This window comes from Quercus robur, chromosome 11 (genome assembly GCF_932294415.1).
Source record: "Quercus robur chromosome 11, dhQueRobu3.1, whole genome shotgun sequence".
NCBI lineage: Eukaryota > Viridiplantae > Streptophyta > Magnoliopsida > Fagales > Fagaceae > Quercus > Quercus robur.
This window is the reverse complement of record NC_065544.1, coordinates 45,108,678-45,132,868: the sequence shown is the minus strand read 5'-3', so window position 1 is coordinate 45,132,868 and position 24,191 is coordinate 45,108,678. Positions and strand designations below refer to the sequence as shown.

The following is a 24,191-nucleotide window of genomic DNA, read 5'->3' as shown; positions in this document are numbered from 1 at the left end:
AGAAATTGATAACATAATTAATCATTTGATACTACTCTCAACAAAAAAATAATAAAAAAGTGTCCTCCATATGCAATGGATATGATACCCCACTAATCACAATAGTATAAGAACCTCATCTTCTAGTTTACAAGAAGCATTTTACAGCTCAAATTCACATAAACTAGAACTATATAAACTATTATAAGAACGACTGAATTCCTTCATAATAATTACTTTGATTATGAATGATGTTGAATTTATAGTGTTCTGATTATCAACCAGCAATTTCCATCCATGCTAATTGATATTCCTTGCTTAATAAGATACTATGCTACTGCTTAACAAAAGGATAGACTTAATTAGCTTCACTATAAGCAACATACATCTAAAATACTATGAGATAAACATATCCTGAAGAAATATGAGAAATCCCAGATTAAATAAAGAATTATTTTCTCATCCAATAATACATTGGTTTTCTTTTATTCAACAAAATACAAAGAGTGCAATAATAGCAAAGCCAACAAAGCAAAACAAGAAAGCAACACTAAAAAAAACACACTAATGCAAACAACCACCCAACAAAATATCACAATATAGAGTACTATCACCAAACAAACAATTCCTTACATCACTACACATAGGCATTAGAGAATATGTTTAATGAGTCTGTGCAATCATATCCTTTAAATTGTATAACTGACACCAACCCGTACCGATTGCTGACCATGGATGATTTCACCTGCCAAAAAACCGAAGCAGAATGATTAAGCTCAAAACTAATTAAAATGAAATCAAATATTATATAGACATGAATTCATTAAAGTAACATTTAGAACTATATTTACACCATCAACCAATATATTTATGCTGTAGGAATGAAAAGAAAGTAGAAGGACCCAAAAAAGAAAAAAAATAGTATGATTAAGCCCATACCAATTGTTTACATCAATACAAAGTACCATCACCAAACAAACAATTCTTTACGTCACTACACACTGGCATCAAAGAATATGTTTAATGAATCTGTGCAATCAAAATCTTCAAGTTGTATAACATACATCAACTCGTACCAGTTGTAGACCATGCATGATTTCACCTGTAAAAGACACAGAATGATTAAGCCCAAAACATTTATAAAAAAAAAAATTAAAATTAAAATGGAATATTCTGTAGACATGTAACATTTAGAACTATATTTACACCATCAACCAATATCTATTTATGCAGGAATGAGAGAAAGTAGAAGAACCCCAAACCCCCACCCCCACCCCCACCCCCCCCAAAAAAAAATGAGGGAGAAAAAGAAAGAATAAACTGTTAATAATAGTGGCAAATAAGTGTATAATTTATCCAAAACCTTTGACTTTTTGTTGATTTTTTAAAATTTTGACACGTTAGCTTTGCAAGCTCCACAATTTTCCACATCATTAATTTGTGTTGTATTTTATTTTTTATTTTGAAACAAACACAGTTTTGCAATCTCCTCCCATCTAAGACATTCTCTTCCCTGCAACAATAAATGATTTAATTAGAACAAAGAGATTTTCTTTCTCTTTTTCACAGTCAATTAAATTGACAATTTAAATTCTCTGTTTTTGTTTTTTAAGTTCCTGTGTAGACATTGATCCATGAACCTATTTTTTACCTCTGATTCTTTGTATCATGCTTTTTCTTTCTACACTAATTGTTTTCTTTTATATCTTAATTCTAAAATTTTGATTTTTTTTAAAGTTTTTTGTTGATGCAAGTATGACTCTCCATCTCTTTGAAATTGAAATTGAAAAAAAAAATTGTACTACCCTAGGTTATATTGCATACTATCCTAGGTTATATTGCCCCGGTGATGAAGATGGGGTGAGTATTTTTGTTAAAAAAAAATTAATTCTTGATTTGTTTTTGTTGTTAGAGTCGCAGCATTGAGTATATGTTGGGTAATATCTGTGTTGTATGTTTTTGTTCAACCACGCCATCTCCGTTGGATGAACTTAAATGAGAATTCCAGCAAATCCAATATAGTTTCTTTGTAGATAAAACAGAAAAAGTTATTATTGAAATCCATGACAGTTTGGCTGGGTAACCTATAGAAAGTTTGGTGGTAAATCCCTATTTCTATCTCCTCATAAAATAACTTTTTCTAACCTTGGAAGAATATGAAACTTAATCTTAACAGAAAGTTTTAGACTCTAATTCTTATAGGGCTCCATTTGGGATTTGTAGATTCTAATATAAACCAAGTTGGAATCCTTCTATATTTTTTTCTATAAAATTGAACTACAATGACCTTTAAGATTATGTATTTGAAAGTTTAGGGGAAACTGATAAGTAGGTTTGGTTTGTTTACGATTCATTTCTTGGTGGGTTTGTGCATTGAGATTAGAGTTTGGGATTTTCTCATCAAATTTTTAATTTATAATCGAGAATGAATTGTTGGTTCAGTGAATTTGAGTTTGATTTAGAGGTGACTTGGTGTTTTTAAAAGCATATTCGTAAAAAAATAAATAAACAAAAATTGCAGTTCCATGAATGTGGTCTTACATCGGAGATTTTTACTGATTTGGTGGTGGCAATGGTACTGAACTTGTACTTGGTCTTTGCGTTCAAGTTTGCATAAGTGAAAACTTATCTTCTGATAAGATTGATTCTATACTCTAATATTTGTTTCTATGGTTGATTACAGACCACAACTGGATATTCCATTATCTTACTCTCATCTCTCTTTCAAATTTCACAAAAAACAAAGTACTCAAAATGTACAACATATATTCCTTCTTTAATTTATTTTTGTGACCTATATAGGGGCCGTCTTATAGTTTGATTAATTTTGTCACTTTATATATCAAAATTTTGTAGATGTGATGACCATATTTAAGGTTACTAATATTACAATTTGACTAGATTGTAATAAAGCTTTGGCATTTTTTTTAAAGAATGTTGACTATGTTGATTTTGAGAAAATTGGTAATAATAATACATTTATTTGTTTAATGATAGACATACATTAATTTTGAAATATTAAAGGGTGAGGTTGAACGGACCAGAGAGCTCGATGAGAGACTTCTGGACAAATTAAAGCACCTGAAGGTATAGATAAGCTATAAAAAGTTGGAGGTTATTTTTAACTTTGTACCCAGATAGAACAAACCACTTGAACTTCTTATATTGGTGTATTGTTTTAATATATTTGAGTTTTTATAGGGCTTTGAACTTCTGTTAATATTCATGTATTACTTAAGTTCTTTTTATATGTAAACTTCGTCTGGATCTAATGTTTCTTTATTGTTATACATTTTAATGACATTTTAATATTTGAATATTTTCTTGAAGAAGTATATAAGTTTGTGAACATATAAGAAAACATACTTTGTTATGTATACCCAAATTTGTAGTCCAACTTGCAATAAATTTTGATTGTAAAACGTGACAGTTTGTAACCTACTTTGGGTAGGAAAGTCTTTTGTACTGATGTATATAATATATTTTGATGACATGCTGTGTTTCTAGACTTCATTGCTCTTTGTGGTGTTTTGGATGCTTTTTAGTTCAGACTCATAAGAGTTTGGAGTTTTTGCTTTCATGGTTTTATGCATTAATTTGTGATGTTTATTTTGGTGGATTTTACATGTTTGAGCTTTTGGAATCTCGATTCATGAGTAAACAATCTGTGTGTTTTTGTTCTGTGTATGTGTTTGTTTTATGTCCTATTTGTGTTCCAAGTTTTGACATTATTCAGTTTTGAGATATGGTTATTAGATACTGTTCATGTTATGGTAATCTAACAACAATCTTAGTGTATGCTATTTGATCTTCTAAAAAAAAGTATAAATAAAAAATGAAATGGTTGATTTGATGACAAAGACTATGAGGGATTCTAGGAGTAGAAATAGTATAAATTTGGGCTGAAATTTAATACAAAACTAGTCGCTAACCCGTGCGATGCACGGAAAATTTACTGAAATTAAAATCAAATGAATGCAAAGCAATTATGCAAAATACCATTTAAATTAAAAGACAAATATTAGTGAATGTCATTACCCTTAGCTGTTTGTATTACATCTAGAGTTTCATATCTAAGTTACTACAATACTACTTGTAGCAACTGAAGCTCACAATATAAGTATATTATATGAGGCCAAAACTTATATTATCTTCAAGCTCCCCTTAGCCTTACAGAGTCCCTAACAATATTTCTTTTTGTATTGAATTTTATTTCAGATGACTTATTCGAAATACTTTAAATTAAACCTCACAAATTAGAAAGAAAAATAATAACATTACAACATTGTAGCTGAATAATATACAAATAAACTATCAATTTAACATGATAAATCACTATTAGTAATTTAGAAAGCAAAAATTAACAAAATTAAAGTTGTTACCCATGTCGTTATTCTTAGAGATTGTAACTGTGGAACACAAAGGGTTGCTGTTTAAAATTGTAACCGTAGAACACAAAAGTTTGCCATCAAAAATTACAACCGTGGAACACAAAGGGTTAGGAATTATTTTCTTTTTATTAGTATTTTTAAATTTAAGAAAATTAGTTTTAAGTGTAGGACAAATTCAGGAAAAAGAATGGTAATAACATAGCAGCTGATGTGGTTCAACCTAAGCATAGCAACATTAACAAATAGAAACCTGCTGCTATTGATTTTAGTAATTTAGAAAGCAAAAATTAACAAAATTAAAATTGTTACCCATTTAACCTAAAACTTTTCATATTCTAAAGTTGTCAAACTCCTATTAACAAATAACTATTAATATAAAATATTCTGTAATTATTTCAATACCGCAAGTTGTTCATGCTGTAAAAAATTTGAGAGAATAACATAGCAATCATCTTAAACTCTTTCTTGCTTGGATCCTACAAAACAATATATATATATATATATATATATAGCGATGGAGACAAAACATGCCATTAAAGAGACAAAATTACGATAGTGTTGGAGGCAAAGTAAAAGATTAAAAAAACTGAAGAAGCAAGCGGTTTGGCTAGCTTACTAGCTAGTTAATTTATGCCAAAAGACATAAAAATCTTACAATCAAATAGAATCCATAAGTAAATAAATACATGTTGTACAATCAGATAAATGAAAGATTTGTCAAGATGATCGAATTTGGCAATGAAGAAGACGCAGCAACTATTGATGTGGGTAATCTCTATCTTAAACTTGTGATAATAATGAAGATGCAACAACTACTAATCATGCATATCTATCATAATCTTATATTGATTCAACTACAACAAAAATGACAATAATTACCATAAAAAGATTATATAAAAAAAAAAAAGTCTTTTATGATATATAGCCAAGAGTACAATCAAAGCTAATAGAAGAAATTTTAAATTGATTTCAATGATTAAGGATGGATTCACTTAAATGAGGAGACCAAGAAAAAAGGAGAAGTATCATGTTTTGAGTATAGTATTGACTTTAAAACTCCATAATTCAATTTGCTAACTACTAAAATACCTTAGCAAATTGAATTTTTGCAGGTACGAATTGCATCATTCAATTGAATTTCTATAGACACGATTACTACTAAAACTCCATCATTCAATTTTCTAACTACTAAAACTCTATTACATGAATTACACAAAATAAACAAATAATGTTACCGTCTCAAACATTAAAAAAAAAAAAAAAAAACCAAATCAATTTTAAACATAGAAACAAACAATCATATATCAGACAAATACCCAACCTAAATACATAAAAACGCATATATGACCCACAACAGAAAAGAGGTAGTAACAAAATTAAAAAAGAAAAAAAAAACAGCAATAAAAAAGAACAACACTATTAATCTAATCCTTACATTGAACTATTATGCAAGCAGCCACAAGAATAGAGGTCAAGAGCAACTGAGATTTAGAGATACCTAAACTGAATCATCCAACTTTTCAGTATTAATATAGTGTGAGGAGAAGAAAAGATGAAGGAGTTAGAAAGCCAAAGTCTGGAGAACACAAAGGGTTGCCGTTTGAGATTGTAACCGTGGAACACAAAGGGTTGCTGTTTAAAATTGTAACTGTAGAACACAAAGAGCTGCCATCTAAAGTGAAACACAAAGGGTTGGGAGTTATTTTCTTTTTATTAGTATGTTTAAATTTAAGAAAACTAATTTTAAATTGTAAGACAAATTCAGGAAAAAGAATAGTAATAACATGACAGCTGATATGGCTCAACCTGAGCATAGCAACATTAATTGCTACGTTTCAGCTTTTAGTAATATATAGATCCGTTGTACTTATAACCAACTACGAGAAAAAGGAAAATTCAGTAAAATCAAATCCCTATAACTTCCAAAAGGAATATGAGCAAGAAATAGTCTTTACTTATGAATACACTTAGTGAAAATATTGAAATGTCAAATTGAACATGTTTTAGATAGGTGCTATTTTTTTCTTAATAAGTAGATAGGTGCTATGTTTTGGACTTAAAATATGCAAAAATTACTTTAGTTGGTAAAATCATTACATAGTACATGGGTCAAATTAGAGAGGGTCAAATACTAGTCTTATTATTTATTTTGATTCATGAACATCTAGATAAAGGATTCACACTTGGCTCATGCGTTACATTATATTACTTTTTATATTTAAATTATTATATGTAGAAATTTTACTACACCATTCTACCCCTTTTCAAGGAAATGGCAAGACTTGCTTGGTGAACATTTTATCAAACTAAATTTCCTTTCGGTTCAATTTATTTTTTGGCTTCTTAAAAATAGGATTGTTTAAAAAATTTTATTAGAACAAGTGGTCCAAGTTGAAATATTTAAAAATTAACACTATTTCTTTAGATTTCATTTTTATTAGTTTCTGTGCATTGCACAGGTTAATGACTAGTTGTAAATATAATGGAGAGATAAGTTGTGGGATCAAAAACTAATAAATAAGTGTGTAAATTGTGGAAAAGAATAGATAAGAGCTTCATTCTAATCAAAAGAAGAATTACCCTTACTTTAGTGAAATATTTGCTCAATATTATCGGGTAAATTTGGAATTAATTGGATAGAGATATTTAGATGAAAAGAAGTGCCATAAAATTTATCAAAATGCAAGTGCAAGAATTTATTGTTGTACCTTGTTAGCCAAAGATCATCATTTCCGTCCTCCTTTGTCAAGCAATGAGGGTTGTGACTTATGACCTCAATCAATTAGAAATCGTCATCAATCCACTGCAACCTATAATTTCACAATGATCGGAACTGGGCATGGCTCCTACCTCGCAGTCAGTCATGGTACAATTGTTAATTAGGAAATTACTGAGATTGGTCACGGCTCCTTTCTCCACCCTCCACTCCTTTAGGGTGCAATCATTAATTTCCAAATTATTGAGATTGGTCATGGCTCCTTCCTCCACCTTCCACCCCTCCAGGGTGCAATTTCTAATTACCAATTTACTGAGATCGGTCATGGTCATGGCTCCTTTCTCCACCCTCCACTCCTTTAGGGTGCAATCATTAATTTCCAAATTATTGAGATTGGTCATGGCTCCTTCCTCCACCTTCCACCCCTCCAGGGTGCAATTTCTAATTACCAATTTACTGAGATCGGTCATGGTCATGGCTCCTTTCTCCACCCTCCACTCCTTTAGGGTGCAATCATGAATTACCAAATTATTGAGATTGGTCATGGCTCCTTCCTCCACCTTCCACCCCTCCAGGGTGCAATTTCTAATTACCAATTTACTGAGATCGGTCATGGTCATGGCTCCTTTCTCCACCCTCCACTCCTTTAGGGTGCAATCATGAATTACCAAATTATTGAGATTGGTCATGGCTCCTTCCTCCACCTTCCACCCCTCTAGGGTGCAATTTCTAATTACCAATTTACTCAGATCGGTCATGGTCATGGCTCCTTTCTCCACCCTCCACTCCTTTAGGGTGCAATCATGAATTACCAAATTATTGAGATTGGTCATGGCTCCTTCCTCCACCTTCCACCCCTCCAGGGTGCAATTTCTAATTACCAATTTACTCAGATTGGTCATGGTCATGGCTCCTTTCTCCACCGTCCACTCCTTTAGGGTGCAATCATTAATTTCCAAATTATTGAGATTGGTCATGGCTCCTTCCTCCACCTTCCACCCCTCCAGGGTGCAATTTCTAATTACCAATTTACTGAGATCGGTCATGGTCATGGCTCCTTTCTCCACCCTCCACTCCTTTAGGGTGCAATCATGAATTTCCAAATTATTGAGATTGGTCATGGCTCCTTCCTCCACCTTCCCACCCTCTAGGATGCAACCTTTAATTACCAAATTACTGAGACTGTTCATGGCTCCTTTCTCCACCCTCCACTCCTTTAGGCTACAATCTTTAATTTCCAAATTACTAAGACATGTCATGGCTCCTTTCTCCACCATCCACTCCTTTAGGATACAATTTTTAATTTTCAAATGACTGAGACTAGGCATGGCTCCTTCCTCTACCTTCCACTCCTCTAGATTGTAAACTGTAATTTCTAAATGATTGATTGTGGGCACGGCTCCTTTCTCTACCCTCCACTTCTTTAGGTTGCAATCTTTAATTTCCAAATGACTGAGACTAGGCATGGCTCCTTCCTCCACCCTCCACTCCTCAAGATTCAATAAAGAAGAAAGCACAATAGATTGAAGTTGAGAAAATCCACTTTTAGAACAAACCATATTCTTCCCTTCAAAGGCGCTAGAGAAAAGGCGGAGGATTTTTAAGTTTGGCAACTTCTCTAATGTTGCCATTGGATCTTCCTCAAGGTTAGTCTCCGATAAGGTCAACTTGGCAAGATTTGGAGAAAATTGGTGAGCTTTTGGAAGCTTCTTTACAGGGTAATATAGATTTAGCTTTTCTATATACGGACACCTTGATCTTGATATTAGCATTTGTATTGCATCTTGGGCTTCTTTATTAGTCCTTACTTTAAGAACCCGTAGACAATTGAGTTTGAACCATGTGGGAATTTTGATGGTTTTGGGCTGAACATTCACCAATGTTTGCAAATAGCAAAGATTACCCAGTTCCAACATACCACATACACTATAATCCCTGGGTAAATAAAGATGCTTCAATTGTTTCATATACTTAAACACATTTGGCACTCTCGGTTTGGAGAGGGAGTCCAATAAATTAGTATGTGGGTAAATGTAGTCCAGTAAAATGCAACAATGTGATGGGGAGAAGTTGATCCGCAAATCCAGTGTCTCCAAGCACCTCAAATTGCCAACAGATGATGGAACCTTAGTTACATTGCTATCTTTGAGAGATAAATATCTCAAGTGGATGAGAAATCCAATGTCTTTAGGTAATTTTCTTTGGTGGTTTTTAAAATATTCTAGATGTAAGACTCTAACCAACTTGAATTTCTTGAAACAGGACTCTTTAAAATAAGATTCATCATGCTGAGGTTGAAAGTAGAGAAGAGACCTTAGGTAAGGATATTTATTGAATTTAATTCCCTTGATGGAATTGTCACCTGATTCCGAAACTATAGCAAGTCTTCGAACTTTACCGATTTGTTCTTTACGTTGTTTCATGGAAAGAGTATCGGTAAAATGGAGAAAATTTTCCTCTTCAACTTTTGATATGCAGAAGTCTCGCATAAGATCATGCATTTGACAAGTTTTAATCCTTCCAAGGGAGGTCTTTTTACCCACCAAAACCATGCTTCTCTGCACTAGCTCCCTTAAATATCGATGTCCCACATCATCCATTGTATCCTCTCTCCCTCCACTGTGTTGAATTTTTGATATAAAACCTTCTCCCATCCACATTCGAATCAATATTTTTGTCGAAATCTCAAGATCCTTTGGAAAATTGCCTAAATAAAGAAAGCATGGTTTCAAGTGGGAAGGTAAATCATTATAACTTAAAGCTAATACCTTGTTGATTAGTAAGTTTTGCTCTTCGTAAAGGTATGGTTTGATATGTTTATGCACCTCCTCCCATTCATCCTGTGTTTGCTTTGTTGCTAAAAGACTTCCCAGTATAGTGATGGCTAATGGTAAACCCCCACAATATTGAATCATTTCTTTTCCTAACTTCTCCATAATAGTTTTGGTCATAGAGTCTGGAAAGCCATCAACAAACAAAACAATTTTGTTATTCTTGAAGAATGAGGACCACAACATCAGCAACTAAAATAATAAAATGAAACTATATTTTAAGACTTGAAAGCCTAGAGATGAACAACTTGGGTAACTTTGCTCCCCCTTCCCGCATATACACACATTACATGTCATTACAAGAGTTTAGAAATATAAATTTTTTAGATTAATAAACTATAATTATGAACATAGAACTTTAGTAAATCCATAAAAATATCATGATAAATAGAAGAACAAAATGATTTTTACACTTTTATTGCAGTTGTTGCTATTGGTGCTGTTGTTACCATTATTATTATTATTATTATTATTATTATATTTTTGGTTTCCATTGTTCGTCAAAGCAGAATATCATATTCCAAATAATATTTTTCTAAAATACTTATTATGAATTAGTTTTTTTATATAAATAACTAATGCACAATTTGTAAATATTTAGTACACATAAATTAATGCTTTTAACCGTTTAGCACATGAAAGTTAATAAATGCATTAACATCAATGCAAGTTTTGGTGAAGTGGAACAATGGAAGGCTAAATGACGATAATTCTCTTTTTTCCTCACATTCATGGTGGAGTCTACTTATTAAATTTGTTGTGGGTCCACTATGAATGTGAAAAGAGGGGGCATCATTTCACTATACTTCAAGTGTACTTAAGAATTTTCCTATATATAGGGTTCAAGTTATACCAGATATTTATGTAAAAAAAAGTTTTTTGGGGGACATGTAAAAAAAGTTATATTAAATATAAATTTAAGAAATTTTACATCTCTTAATATTATTTTATAGGATACAAATTCAGAAAAACCTAACATTGGATTTTTTATTTTCTTTCACCCTCTAGGTATCAAAATAATTAAGATGATTTGAGATCAATTACAACTTCATCTATAAATTGTTTTAATTTCAAGTTATTTTTAGTAATAAAATTATATATAAAAAATGAGTTTATGCATTGAATTATAAGCAAAATTTGATTCACAAAAAATGTGGCATGCATCTTAAGAAACTAGAGAACATATAATCTAACATACAAATTTTAATATATCAATTTTAAAAAAATTATTGAGTATTGTACTATTACTTAAAGTTATTCCACAGATGTGTGTGTGTGTGTGTATTTCAAAGCAATTAAACATAAGGAAGAATGTCAAAACTCCAACGAAACTATGTTTTTGTCTTTGATAATAAGTATTTCAAATAAATCCTTTTAATATAAAAAAATTGATGCACCATCTGTAAATATACAATGCATAAAAATAAATGTATTACCCCGTTAACATGTGACAAATAATTAATACATTAACATAAATGAAAATTTGAATTAGGTTGAAGACTCAATTAAAATAATTGTTTTTTTTTATTTATAGAGTTTCAAGTTTTAACTTATAGACTAAGACACCTATCAGTTTTTGGTTTAGGTGAGAACTGAACTCTAGATCTATTATTTAACCATAAGATATTTTATCAGTTGAGTTAACTGAAACCCTATAATTAAAATAATTCCCTTTAACAACTGTGGCTGAGATTCCTACTTTTATATATATATATATATATATATTAGACCTGTGCGTTGAATGGGTATTATATATTTGTAAATTTATAATTAAATATTATACAAAGACGATTTTAAGTATTAGGAGTAACACCAAAATTTTTTTTAATGTCATAAATATGGTATTCTTTTAATGTTTTCGTAAAGTGATGAACAAATGCATATTTAAATTTGCAGGTATGTAATTGCCGTATATAACCATGATTTCAGCAATCAATCAGTAATTTAAACCCAAAAAAGAAAAAAAAAATTGATATTTAAAAATATATCATTGCATGTGTATCTAACATGTTCTTCTAAGGTTTACACAAAAAAAAAAAAAAAATGTTCTTCTAAGAAATAAAAACATATAAAGATTAATGACTTCATTATTTTTTAGATTGTAAACATCCCACAATCTTCTGATCCGTACTTTAATCTCCAATCTTCATTATCAATTTTGAGCTCATGAAATAGGTTATATATATCTAACTTGCATTTATTTCATATTGATAGAACATTCAATTAAAATACTGATGATTTGTTCAAAGAAGAAAATAACTTCACAAAGGAAACTAAGTTTGGAAAAATAATGATAAGAAATCATTCATAGGAAGGGGGTGGAAAAAAAAAATTGTCAAACATTTGTAAGATTGAGATTACTTTTGTTGCAAATCAAATCGATCATTTAATTTGCTAATATATAGGCTTTGAAGTGCAACTATTCTTTATAAATGAAAAATAAAAATAAAAAAGTCATGGTCTTATTATAGTTCATATTTTCTTAAAGATTTAAAATTGATGCCAATTTCAAACAATGATTCGATTTAACATTCAGTACTTTTTTTCCTCTTTGTGAGTTATAAATTGGAAAACTAATTTTGACATAAGACAAATTTCCATTTTATGCTCCGTACATATTACAATGTTCATTGCCTTTTTTTTTTTTTTTTGAGAATGCACATTGTTGTTTCTCAAGTCAATCTCAGGCTCAACTCTCAAATACTATATATATATATATATATATATATATGTACACATGTACATATGTAAATGTGAGTGTAAAATGTAATTTTTGCCTCCTCTAAAATCAAATCTAAGCTCTGCCACTACGTCTACCTATCTATCTATCTATCTATCTATATATATATATATATATATATATCTTTTTGCTTTATATATGGAGTGGGATTCAAATAATTTTGTGTAACTCTGAATAATGTACACTACTTACTAACTTTTTATGGAATTAATATTTCGACAATTGAACCGTTACATTATATTCTCTCTATGTTCTTAACATGCATAAAAAATTTCTTTCCAATCTACTATTGTTTACTACTTGATTTATGAATTTAGCTATATGCATAGTTTTGAAATATAAAAACTTGAAATTTAAACATATCATAGATGACATAGTTATTAATTTTTAATCATCTTAAAATTTTCAAATATGAAGAGTATAAGATAAAAATGTTATCGGACAATGTATATACAACCAAAGTCGTTTGACTTTAGTCTCACCTCATAATATTATGCCATATAAGTTTTTTAAATCTCACCATTCTCAATGTCATATATTTGTAATAAAATTATATTTTATATTATAATCCTTTATTAGAATATTAGTACATCATATTTTTTTTAAATGGAAGAATATATAGTTCCATATACAAATATAAACCTAATAAATGTCAAATTCCTAAACATATAATTCCATATACAATAAATCATAATAAATGCTTATCAATTACCATCATACAAAAATAGAAGAAGACCATATATACTGTGTTAAACTAGAATAAGCATTGTGTAGGTTATCAAGTAGTGTGTGTTTACCATGGTTTTTTAGTGGAGTATATGGTGTGCTTTTGTGTTGAAGTCTCTTTCCCTCTCCTCTGTGTGTGCGCGCGCGCTTATAAAAATAGAATAAAGCTATGAGCTACATTTTTACAACAATTTAACAACAAAGTTTAGGTGACAAGCTGTAGTGGCCGCTCCCGAAATTTTTTCTGTAGATGTCAGTAAGAAGATGAATCATGCATGGGAGGTGAATCTTGTGGTCTATATGGTTTCCTTATTACAAATTTGTCTATAGTGCTAGCAAGAGAATAAAATATAAACTATAACTTTGATGTGATGATCACTTCACAAGTACAAATTATTTTTTGGGTGGGGAGGGGTGGAACAATTGATTGGGGGTTCAAGTCTTTAGGAGGAAGATTCACTCACATATACGCTTATTCGCTTAAATTAAGTTAGAGTAGGATTTCTATCTCAGATTTAAAAAATACAATTAACATATTAATTGTTGTTGTTAAGTGACCTTTAATTATTATTGCTTATAATATTTTTTTCTATTAGTTTATGTCTTTACTTTTTACAATTATCTTATTTAACAATTCAACTTAACTTTGACAACAATCGGTCTTTGAAATTGTATTAAGAAAATTTTTGTTGTGTTATCATTCGCTTTTGACTTCACTCAATCACTAAAATGTCCCATAATCCTCGTCTAATTTTTTTTTTCTTAGGCCTTGACTCACCCCCGGTGGACGAACCTTGCAGGGGAACCCTTAGGTTATTTTAGAATCACCTCTTGTACAATTGTTTAATTGACTTTTATTGTAAACATTTTGCAAACCACTAACTAGCTGACCGGCACCCCACGTCCCAATTCCCACTTAACAAATAACAAATTAAAAGCGCAATCAAATTTAGCCACTCTACTCATCAATTCAATCAAAAGTATAAATTAATTATAACTTTATTAGCAAGAATAAATTGTTAAGATGATTATATTTAAACTTATTTCAACTAGGCTTGAAAAAAAATAAATAAATAAGTTTTGGGAGTCAAGATGTTCAAATTTTTATTTTAGGGGCTCAAAACAAAAAAAAAAAAAAACAAAAAAACAAAAAAACAAAATTATATCTTTCTTTTTGAACCCACGAACTAAAGTTTGTACTATCTCTTACAAGCTGTTAATTGTAGGTAAATATGTGATATCTGTGATATAAGTAATGGACCAAGATGGAAACTAGTAACAACTTATCATCTTAACTTTGTTGTGAAATTGTTGTAAAACTATTGTGCCAATAGCCCTACTTTATGGAGTATACTAATATATGGTGGTCCATCTAGAGGCGCTTGGCCATATCAATTTCACAAATTAATTTAAAATCCAATTTAACTTACTTAAAAAAAATTTAATATCATTTTATGTGCGTTAGTATTCCGTTTCTGGAATTATCATTAGTTGGTTTGCATCTAATTTAAATATGAACTTTAAGCTCGTCCATCTATCAATTTTATGTCTGGAGTGACAAGAATTATTTACACAATTTAAAATTAAAGTTTTTTTTTTTGGAGAAAGATTTAAAATTAAAGTTTGCCGAATGGGTTTTAACGGGTTTATATGCATTAATTTATCTTTTGTTAAAATTATATAACCAGCATTTTCGTACACTTGTTCAAATATTTTAAAGAAACCTTTCTCTATCTTTTATTCGTCATATTGAAGTTTTATGTTTTAATGTCATTAAATGCAAGTTAGCCATACCAAATCAAATTGAAATAAGACCCTTTATTTTTCCTTGAGGCAACATTTTGTTCATAATTTTGGGATTAAGTTTCTACTTTCTACATTCAAAAGTTCCAAATAAAGATTGATATTAGAGGAAAAAACATGCACACACACTTATATGTTTTCCTTTAGATCTAGCAAAATTTAATATTAAAAATTTATAGTTTATTTTGTCATTTAAATTCTTTTATTAATTACTTGTTTTGTCTGTTATAGTCTATCAAACATGCCTTAAATATGTTTTATGCCTGTAACACCTTGAGTTACTCTTCTTTTTCACCAAATTAATTTGAAAAACGAAAAGAAATTTTTTTTCAAATTAATATTTCCAGAAAAGAAAATTTAAAATGGTAGTACTAGATTTTACTTGTACCTGATCTCCAAGATATTGCCAGCTTTTCAAACAATTTCCAACTGCTTTCAGGATTTAGGCACCGCAGTTCAAGATGAAAACCTCTAGGATCCACATGCAAAGCCACATCCCTATTACGAGAGGTAAGTAATATCTTACTTTTTTTTTGGAAAGACTTCATGCAAAATGTTCCAATCCTCAATTTTCCAAATATCATCTAGAACAATCAAACAATTATTCTTTTCCTGAGCTTGACGAAGTTCCCTGACAAGTTCTGCATCACTCCACCCGTTAATTTGAACCTTTAGAGATTGAGAGAGGTTATTCATAATTTCTTCCCAAACAGGTCTTTGTGAGATACATACCCAAGCGCAGTAGTGAAAATACTTATTGACTTCAGGGTGGTTATAAACCATCTTGGCAAGAGTGGTCTTTCCCAGACCACCAGTACCACATATGGAAGCAACTCTCTTGTCTTCCCCTCCTTCCACCAAAAAGTCCACCAATTTCTTTAGATCAACGTCAAACCCAACAACATGATCTTCAAGATGAGAAAATGTTTGCCTTTGCTCTCGTTCCCTCTCATTCGAAGAACTGGACCCACCTGCTTGCATTGTTGATTCTCTTTTTTTTTTTTTAGACAGAGTTGATTCACTTATTATGCCATATTCTTGAAAACTCTGTTTCAAATTAGAAATTCTCGTCTTCATAGCATCAATCTTTGACCCAACCTGATGCACCGTAATTCCTTCATCCAAGATGCAAGCGCACCTCTTTAGGACCTTTTGTATGCCTCTTCCCCTTCTGGATGCAACTGTGAGGGCATAAGTCGCAATGACATCTTCTGCATCATAAGCAAGATCTTTCATTTCTGCAATGCTATTCTTTACAAATGCTGATTCATTCTGCCTCTCATCTGCATCTTTTAAAAAGCATTGTATCCGTGTAAGCTCAGTTTGTAACTCTTGAGCTTTGTCACTCACACCGGACAAGTATATTGCTTCTTGTGCGAGCAAGTTACCAAGCCTTGTCACCACACCGGACACAACAGACACAGCCATTACTCTTCACCAGAAAGAAGATGAATAGGGACTTTGGATGTTACTTCAGACTTTGCAAGAAAATACACTCTCTTTGTAAGAGCATTCGCAACAGTGGAGCTAAAATTTTAGCTTTTTAACTCCACCAAAAGTTACTTTATCTATTTTACCTACACACATGCTGCAGTAGTGAATCTATTTTAGCTTTCAACACAATAAAATAATATAAATATCACAATAAAATAATATATCAACTACAATAAAATAATATATCCATTACAATAAACAACAATTACAACCACCTGCAACTGCCACCGCTACCGTCGCCACCGCCGACTCTTCTACCGCCACCGTTGCCACAGAAAATTCTAAAATACCGCCACCGACTCTTCTAAACTTCCCTGCACACAGAAAATTCCCAAACTTACATTTATATCAAAACTTAAAGTACTTAGAATTATATTAATAGAACATGATTATGCATACCAAAACTCAAAACTTCCCTGCACACAGAAAATCCCCAACCGTACATTTATATCAAAACTCAAAACCAAACTAACAATTTCTCATTAAAATGACCACAAGAAATGTGTGCTCTGTTTCTAGTTTTGTGCAACAGAACATATCCAACAAAATCCACCCAAATCAGAGCACACCATATCACAATATCCATAATCATCATCATCATCAATGAAAAACTACCTTATTCATCCATCAAGAACATTAATCATCATCATCATCACTCACACTTACCAAACCATAATCATCATCAATCTACCAAAATAATCTACCAAAATCACCAAGCCAATAATCCAGAACGACAATAAAAAATCATATATCAAAAATAAAAAACAGAGACATCCACATGAAGTGGATCCAAATCAAAAACCCAAAAGGGGATCGGCGGAAGAGTATACCCAAATCAAAAACCCAAAGCATCCACATGAAGAAGACAGAGACTGACCTGAAGTGTATCGGCGGAAGAGAAGTGCGTCGAGGCAGATCGGCGGCGTGGGTCTGAACTTGACGATGGCGGCGACGTTGACGATGGTCGGGCCGGCGACGTTGAGAGAGTGAGCTTGAGAGGCTTGAGATGAGAGCTGACAGTGAAATAGAGAGAGTGAATGAGACCGGATTTGATAAAAGGAAAAAAGAAAAAAGAAAAAAAGAAGAAGCAAGTTGTACCGGAGTGAGCTTCAGGTGGACGAGTCGACGTTGACGAGCTTGAGAGACTGGAGAGTGAATGAGAGAGATGAGTTCAGAGATGAGGATGAGTCGAGCTTCATGGGTCGGCGACGTTGACGAGCTTGAGAGACTGGAGAGTGAATGAGAGAGATGAGTTCAGAGATGAGGATGAGTCGAGCTTCATGGGTCGGCGACGTTGACGAGCTTGAAAGACCGGAGAGTGAATGAGAGAGACGAGTTCAGAGAGTGAATGAGAGAGTGATGAGTTCACAGAGAGATGAGAGAGGGACGGTGATAAAGAATGAATAAAAAAAGGAGCCGGCAGAATAAAAAATTATATATTTTTTTTCTCACATCTACAGTGCACATCTATAAATAGATGTGCACTGTACCGTATCAGCTAAAAAAAAACTATAGCCCCACTGTTGGGGCTTTTTTTTGTACATGGAAAGTTAAAATATATAAATATAGCTTTTTAGCACCACTGTTGTAAGTGTTCTAAGAATTCACTTGGATCCGTGATAATAGTTACATAACTTGAATATGGTTATATACAGCTTGCTATATGCAAGCTGTTGGAGAGAGAGAGGAAAATGCTTCAAGCCTTACAGCATAATTATAAACAAGTCGTGAACATTATTTTATAATTATATTTTATATTGTTATAATTTCATTCCACTTAATTCGATCTTCTTTCTTTTCGTCAACGGTCAACCGTATCCAAATTTTCCAATCTGGATCCGGGTGCAATTACACCCGCTCACATCAATTTTTACCAAACAATTACACCACACCTACTCACATCAATTTTTATCACTTTCATTTTTTAATTTTAACTTTTTTTTTTTACTTTTTTATTTAATATTTGAAATTTAAAGTTTATTTTTAAAATTTTCAATTTTCAATTTAAAGTAATTCTGCTTTACTTTACCGAACCCAAAATGAAAATAGAAAAAAAAGTAGTTTTTAGAATTTGTGTTTTCTTCGTCTTTCTATCTGACAATTTTGTGTCAAATCAAATGCCAGTGCCAAAGATAAAGGGCTTTGGATTAAATTTATAAGAGCATCCGTAGCAACCGTTGTAAATATTATGCCATTTTATCACATCATTTTACAACATCTCATTTATCAGATGTTCTATATTTTTACAACTTCATTTAAATATTATATTTTAATTCTTATTTTATCCTTTCTTTATTATTTGCTCCAACGGTAACATTTCCATTCTCTTTCAAATTTCAACGGTAACATTTCAAACAAAACTCTTAATTATTATTTTTTTTTGGGTAGAAACCGGCCAGCCTACCTGGGCTTCAAACAAAACTGTTAATTTTTTTTTTTTTTTAAGAAACCGGCCAGCCTGCTTGGGCTTCAAACAATACTCTTCAATATATATATATATATATATATATATATATTTTTTTTTTTAAGAATCCGACCAACCTGCCTGGGCTTCAAACAATATTGTTAATTTTTTTTTTTTTTAAGAAACCGGCCAGCCTGCTGGGCTTGAAACAATACTCTTAATTCTTTTTTTTTTTTTAGAAACCAGCCAGCCTGGACTTTATTGAGAGAACCTCAATGGGCATCAAATGAAACTAGAGGTGCAATGTCAGCTGGGATTTAATCCAGCCACACCTACTGCCCTGTACAAAGTTTGGCCAATTGTGAGCATCAGCCACAGTATTACATGCATAACAAAATTCTGAAAACTGAAAATACTCTTAATTCAACTATCATATTTTTAACTCAAATACTTAGAACCTGTCATATCCAATAACTCAAATAACTTAGAACTTGTCATATCCAATAACTCAAACAACTCATATCCAATAACATTTTAACTCAAATACTTAGAACCTGTCATATCCAATAACTCAAATAACTCATATATAATAACATTAACTCACACAAATAACTTACGCAAATAACTCATATCCAATAACATTAACTCACACAAAACCTATTGAATTAAATATAATTGAGCTTGTCACTTCCTTGATGACAAATAGTACTTAAATTTAACACAACAAAACAATTGGCTAATACTAAACTTAACATAACAAAACAACATAGCCAATGAGTTTTAATGGTAGCTTCATAAAAACAAAATGAAACAAATAAATCAAATCAAAAGTTTTAATGGCAACTCCATAAAGAAAATGAGACAAATAAACAAAACCAAAAGTTTTCATGACTCTCCTTGTAATTGCCATAAATGCTCAACGAGATTCATTTGGAGTTGAGAATGAGCTTCTCGATCCCTAATGCATTGATGAACTTGAATGAATTCCGTAAATTCATTTGTTGGCTCACGTGACATTGGTGTACATGAAATCTCATCAATTTGTTCATAATCTAAGTCCATTGCTTCAGCTTCATCTCGCTCATCTTCAATAATCATGTTATGAAGAATTATGCACGCTTTCATAATGTCATGTAGTGTTTCATGATAGAAAAACCGTGCAGGTCCACGTACAATAGCAAATCGTGCTTGAAGCACTCCAAATGCACGCTCTACATCCTTCCTATATGCCTCCTGAGCTTTTGCAAATAATTTTCTTTTTGCTAATAGTGGCCTTGGGATTGTCTTCACAAATGTTGACCATTGTGGATATATGCCATCGGCAAGATAATATCCCATTGTGTAATCATCACCATTAATTGAGTAATTAACTGCAGGAGCACGTCCTTGTGCAAGTTCAGAAAATACATGAGACCGCTCCAACACGTTAATATCATTGTTTGATCCAGGTAACCCAAAAAATGAGTGTCATATCCAAAGATCATATGAAGCCACTGCTTCCAAAATAATACTTGGCTCACGAATATGACCACAATACATCCCTTTCCATGCAGTTGGACAATTTTTCCATTTCCAATGCATGCAATTAATACTTCCCAACATGCCTGGAAATCCACGGTTTTGGCCATGGGCTAACAATCTAGCGATGTCTTCATTGTTTGGTGACCTCAAGTATTCCTCTGAAAAAATTGCAACCACTGCTACAACAAATTTTTTCAAACTAGTTATTGCAGTGGTTTCTGCTATTCTCACATATTCATCCATAAAATCAGCTGCTACTCCATAAGTAAGCATCCTAAGTGCAGCGGTCATCTTTTGAAGGGGAGATAGACCAAGCTTTTTGGCAGCATTTCTTTTTTGGGTAAAGTAAGGTTCATGAGCTTCTACCCTAGATAAGATTCGGAGAAAAAGAGAACGTCTCATTCGAAATCTCCTTTGAAATAAGTTGGGAGGATATACAGGTTCTTCGGCAAAGTAGTCATCATAAAGCCTTCTATGGCTTGCCAAATGATTACGTTCGATATACCGACGATGCTTACGTTGTGGTGTCGAACCCGTGAGAAGTTTTATAATTATCTCATCTTCATCTGAGTCATCATCAAGCAATTTACGAAAAAAAGAACAACCCATGGAGATAAATTATAAGAAAACATTAGAAAGCAATTATCAATATAGATGCCATATATTTTGTAGGAATGTAAACAAAACAAGTAAGCATTAAAAATTTAGGAATATTCATTTAAATTTATTTCGAACATAAGTTGAGTTCAAATCATTAACAAATTCAATTATATGTTAAACGTTGGTTTATTTTCTTATCAAACAAGCTCAACTAGTAAAACTTGTTCATGAGCAACTAGTAAAACTTTTTCTTTTGCCATATATAGTAAACACCATCACTAAAGATAGAAATCCCATTTAAAGATGCCAGGAAGTCCTTGGCCATTTAAATCATTTTCTTCGTAGAAGACCGTAAAGTAATAAGCTAAAAATTAAGCAAGCATCTCAACGCAGCTATAGAATTAAATGGAAAACCAAACATAAAACACTTACTAGCTCTATTTACTGATAAAACCTTATCTTGATGTAACTAATAATAACTTTTCTTATTGTACTTTATAGCAACTTAGTGGTATTTTACTGTATGACACAATTCTACCAATCAAGCAATAGGTACCAGATACTCTGAAAGTGACATATGCAGCCAATGATATTTTCCCTAAGCGTTGAAATGTGTAAGCATTACATTTTATCAGCTTAGTTGCACACTTTCAAAATGCTCTATATTGCTTACTTTTGACTATCAAGAAAAGGAAAGAAAACAATTTTGTGTTCAAGGAGAATACACCAAAAAGAACCCCAAAAAAAAAAAAAAAAAAAAAAGAGGACCTTTATTACATAAAAATCTGTGCACTTCTCATTCAAACTCGCACAAATTATTTCAGAGACATAGACTATATTTCCAAAATTATAGTTGTTTAGAAAACTAGCCCCCATATAGATTTGATTCATTTTATCTTTTGACTATTGTTTTGTAGAGACCTATAGTAGCTCAACTAGTGGGGAGTTCAGAAAGTGAGGTTATCTAACATTAGCTCATGAAATTTCTCTCTTATAGTATATGTGAGTTCTACATATATAAATCCACAATGCTATGAGAGGTTATCTAACATTAGCAACATGTTGCAAAAAACTACTCATAACACAGGTCACCAACTTCCCTTTTCATCAAGCACATGTCCAAAACAACGTCCCAAATCCTTTTAATAATAAAAATATTAAAAAAAAAAAAAAAACATGCACAACACAATAGGTCAAATCTGGTAGCCAAATCTAATCTCAATATGAAAGCTTGAACTTGGTATGTCTATCACAGCACATCAGTTTCACTCACTCTAACCTCCCTAGACATTGAATCCTAGTTTTCAAAGTTGTTCTAGGGATATGATTCATAATCAATGGCCATTAGAACAACTACCAGAAACACACTCTCCAATCCCTCAAACTAACATAATTTATTTTCAAAATGTACATATTTTTGCTCTAACATACAATCCAAAATATCACTAGAGAGGTAATATTAATAAGAGGCAGCTCTCCAGAGCTCCAATCATAAATAAACAAACATCAAGTCTAGACATTATCACACAAAGAACAACAAATCTAGATAGAATTATGTATAAGAACAAGCTTTGATACAAAAACTGATGTAGCACCACTTCAACAAGAGAAGAAAATAAAACAAACTCAGGAATCAACACCTAGCCTTGCTTGGAGTCAACACCAAGTAAGAGAGAACAAAACCTGTGACTCGTCACCTAGAGTTAACTGAAATCAGCATTTAGAAGAAAATTCCAATAGAAATTTTATTACTAAAGTTAGCAAACAGTAAAACAATACGGAACTCCAGGTTCTTTAAATCAAGTCCTAGATTTTTTTTTTTAATAGGTTTAAATAGAGTACAGACTTATTATCTTAGTAAGATTCCCTTATTTAGGTCCATTCCAGGCATTACAGTCCAAATCCAGTACATAAAATGGTCAAACTTATTTATAATTTAAAAAAAAAAAAATTAAGGACTAGTCTGTCACGTGGGTTGTAGTTCAAACCTAATTCTTTATTCTTTCTTTATCAAGCAACTAGGTAGAAAGTATTTTCAATTCCACATGGGATGGGGTCCAATTTGGTGTTCTTCTGGAAAACTCTAAAAGGCATGCTGACAGTAACATCCATTCTTTTATTAGTTTTGTTTAACAATATGAAACACAAATGTTTTTTTTGGTAAAACATTATCATACTTCTAATTTTATTTTTCCTTCTTTTTGTGTTCTCAAACAGAACTATGAACCATGAACCATGGACAGGTTGTGTGGAATCGAGTGGTTACTTTTTTTTTTTCTTTTCTTTTTTAGGTTTTCTTTCAGATTTTCAGGTGAAAATCTGAAAATCTAATTAGGGGAAAAAGGGAGATTTACCACTGCTTAGTTTTTAGAAGTTAAAAATAAATAAATAAAACTGAATCAATCTCATATTCTTTTACGACCTTTTGCAACTTACCAATTGACAATCAAAAAACCATAAACTAATAATAATAAGTCAATAGCAGAAATTCCATGGCAAATACTCAAACCATAACAAAATGGAAAATACATAACATTTTATATAAGCTAAAATGTTAGGATTACTTACATGACAGTGGCCTACTAGAATTTACAACAAAATTACATAATAAAAGAGTCAAGACCTTTTGGTAAGATCACAAAATACATATCAAGGCCTAAAGTCAGCTACAACCAAAAAATGCCACAAAATACATATCACGGCCTAGAATTAGTTACTACCAAAATAAGGTTGGAACAAGATATCACCAACATCATCAACCCAACGAATGACTTGATCTTTGTTTTGCAAGGATTTCCTTTTTGAGTCCATCATAAAAAGCTTTTTGGTCTTCATTCATGCCACTTGTGTCTAGCATCATAATTCTTTCATTCTCTTTCAACTTTTGCAAGTGAACCTTTTCCGCTTTGATACGTATTCTCTCTTTTTCGGCTACACAACCTTCTTCAAGAACTTTCATTTTCTTTTTCAAATATTGCGTTGCAAT

At 31.7% G+C, this 24,191-nt stretch overlaps 2 protein-coding genes across 5 annotated transcripts; both read right to left on the bottom strand.

The window, feature by feature from the left end:
* Window positions 1–402: 402 nt before the first annotated feature.
* Window positions 403–15,775, bottom strand: LOC126706575 (putative inactive disease susceptibility protein LOV1). 4 transcript variants are annotated; one of them, XM_050406105.1, is made up of 6 exons: window positions 15,575–15,775; window positions 8,079–10,042; window positions 7,079–7,790; window positions 1,056–1,081; window positions 919–980; window positions 403–724 (listed from the first exon to the last, which is right to left on the bottom strand). In XM_050406105.1, the coding sequence occupies exons 1-3, from the start codon at window positions 15,768–15,770 to the stop codon at window positions 7,149–7,151; spliced, it is 2,802 nt and encodes a 933-aa protein (XP_050262062.1). In that variant the 5' UTR covers window positions 15,771–15,775; the 3' UTR covers window positions 403–724; window positions 919–980; window positions 1,056–1,081; window positions 7,079–7,148. The 4 variants fall into 4 exon arrangements, with proteins under 4 accessions (XP_050262062.1, XP_050262061.1, XP_050262063.1 ...); XM_050406104.1 differs by having other exon boundaries at window positions 919–1,081; XM_050406106.1 differs by having other exon boundaries at window positions 919–1,081; window positions 8,223–10,042.
* Window positions 15,776–16,869: 1,094 nt separating this feature from the next.
* Window positions 16,870–21,214, bottom strand: LOC126705100 (uncharacterized). The gene is made up of 4 exons (XM_050404050.1): window positions 20,596–21,214; window positions 20,060–20,454; window positions 17,558–17,693; window positions 16,870–16,994 (listed from the first exon to the last, which is right to left on the bottom strand). The coding sequence occupies exons 1-4, from the start codon at window positions 21,212–21,214 to the stop codon at window positions 16,870–16,872; spliced, it is 1,275 nt and encodes a 424-aa protein (XP_050260007.1).
* Between the last annotated feature and the right edge of the window lie 2,977 nt (window positions 21,215–24,191).

Excerpts from the sequence above, each read along its gene's own strand:
- LOC126706575 (XM_050406104.1), bottom strand. The coding sequence starts at position 15,770 with ATGATATTTGGAAAATTGAGGATTGGAACATTTTGCATGAAGTCTTTC. Across the intron at positions 10,043-15,574 it reads GGCAATATCTTGGAGATCAG|ACTCTATGACCAAAACTATT; the intron begins GTACAAGTAAAA and ends ATGGCTTTCCAG. Across the intron at positions 7,791-8,078 it reads GCACCCTGGAGGGGTGGAAG|GTGGAGGAAGGAGCCATGAC; the intron begins GTGGAGGAAGGA and ends GAGGGGTGGAAG.
- LOC126705100 (XM_050404050.1), bottom strand. The coding sequence starts at position 21,214 with ATGGGTTGTTCTTTTTTTCGTAAATTGCTTGATGATGACTCAGATGAA. Across the intron at positions 17,694-20,059 it reads AATTTACGGAATTCATTCAA|CTCTCATCTCAAGCCTCTCA; the intron begins GTTCATCAATGC and ends TTTCACTGTCAG. Across the intron at positions 16,995-17,557 it reads CTTCCGCCGATACACTTCAG|GGAAGTTTAGAAGAGTCGGT; the intron begins GTCAGTCTCTGT and ends TTCTGTGTGCAG.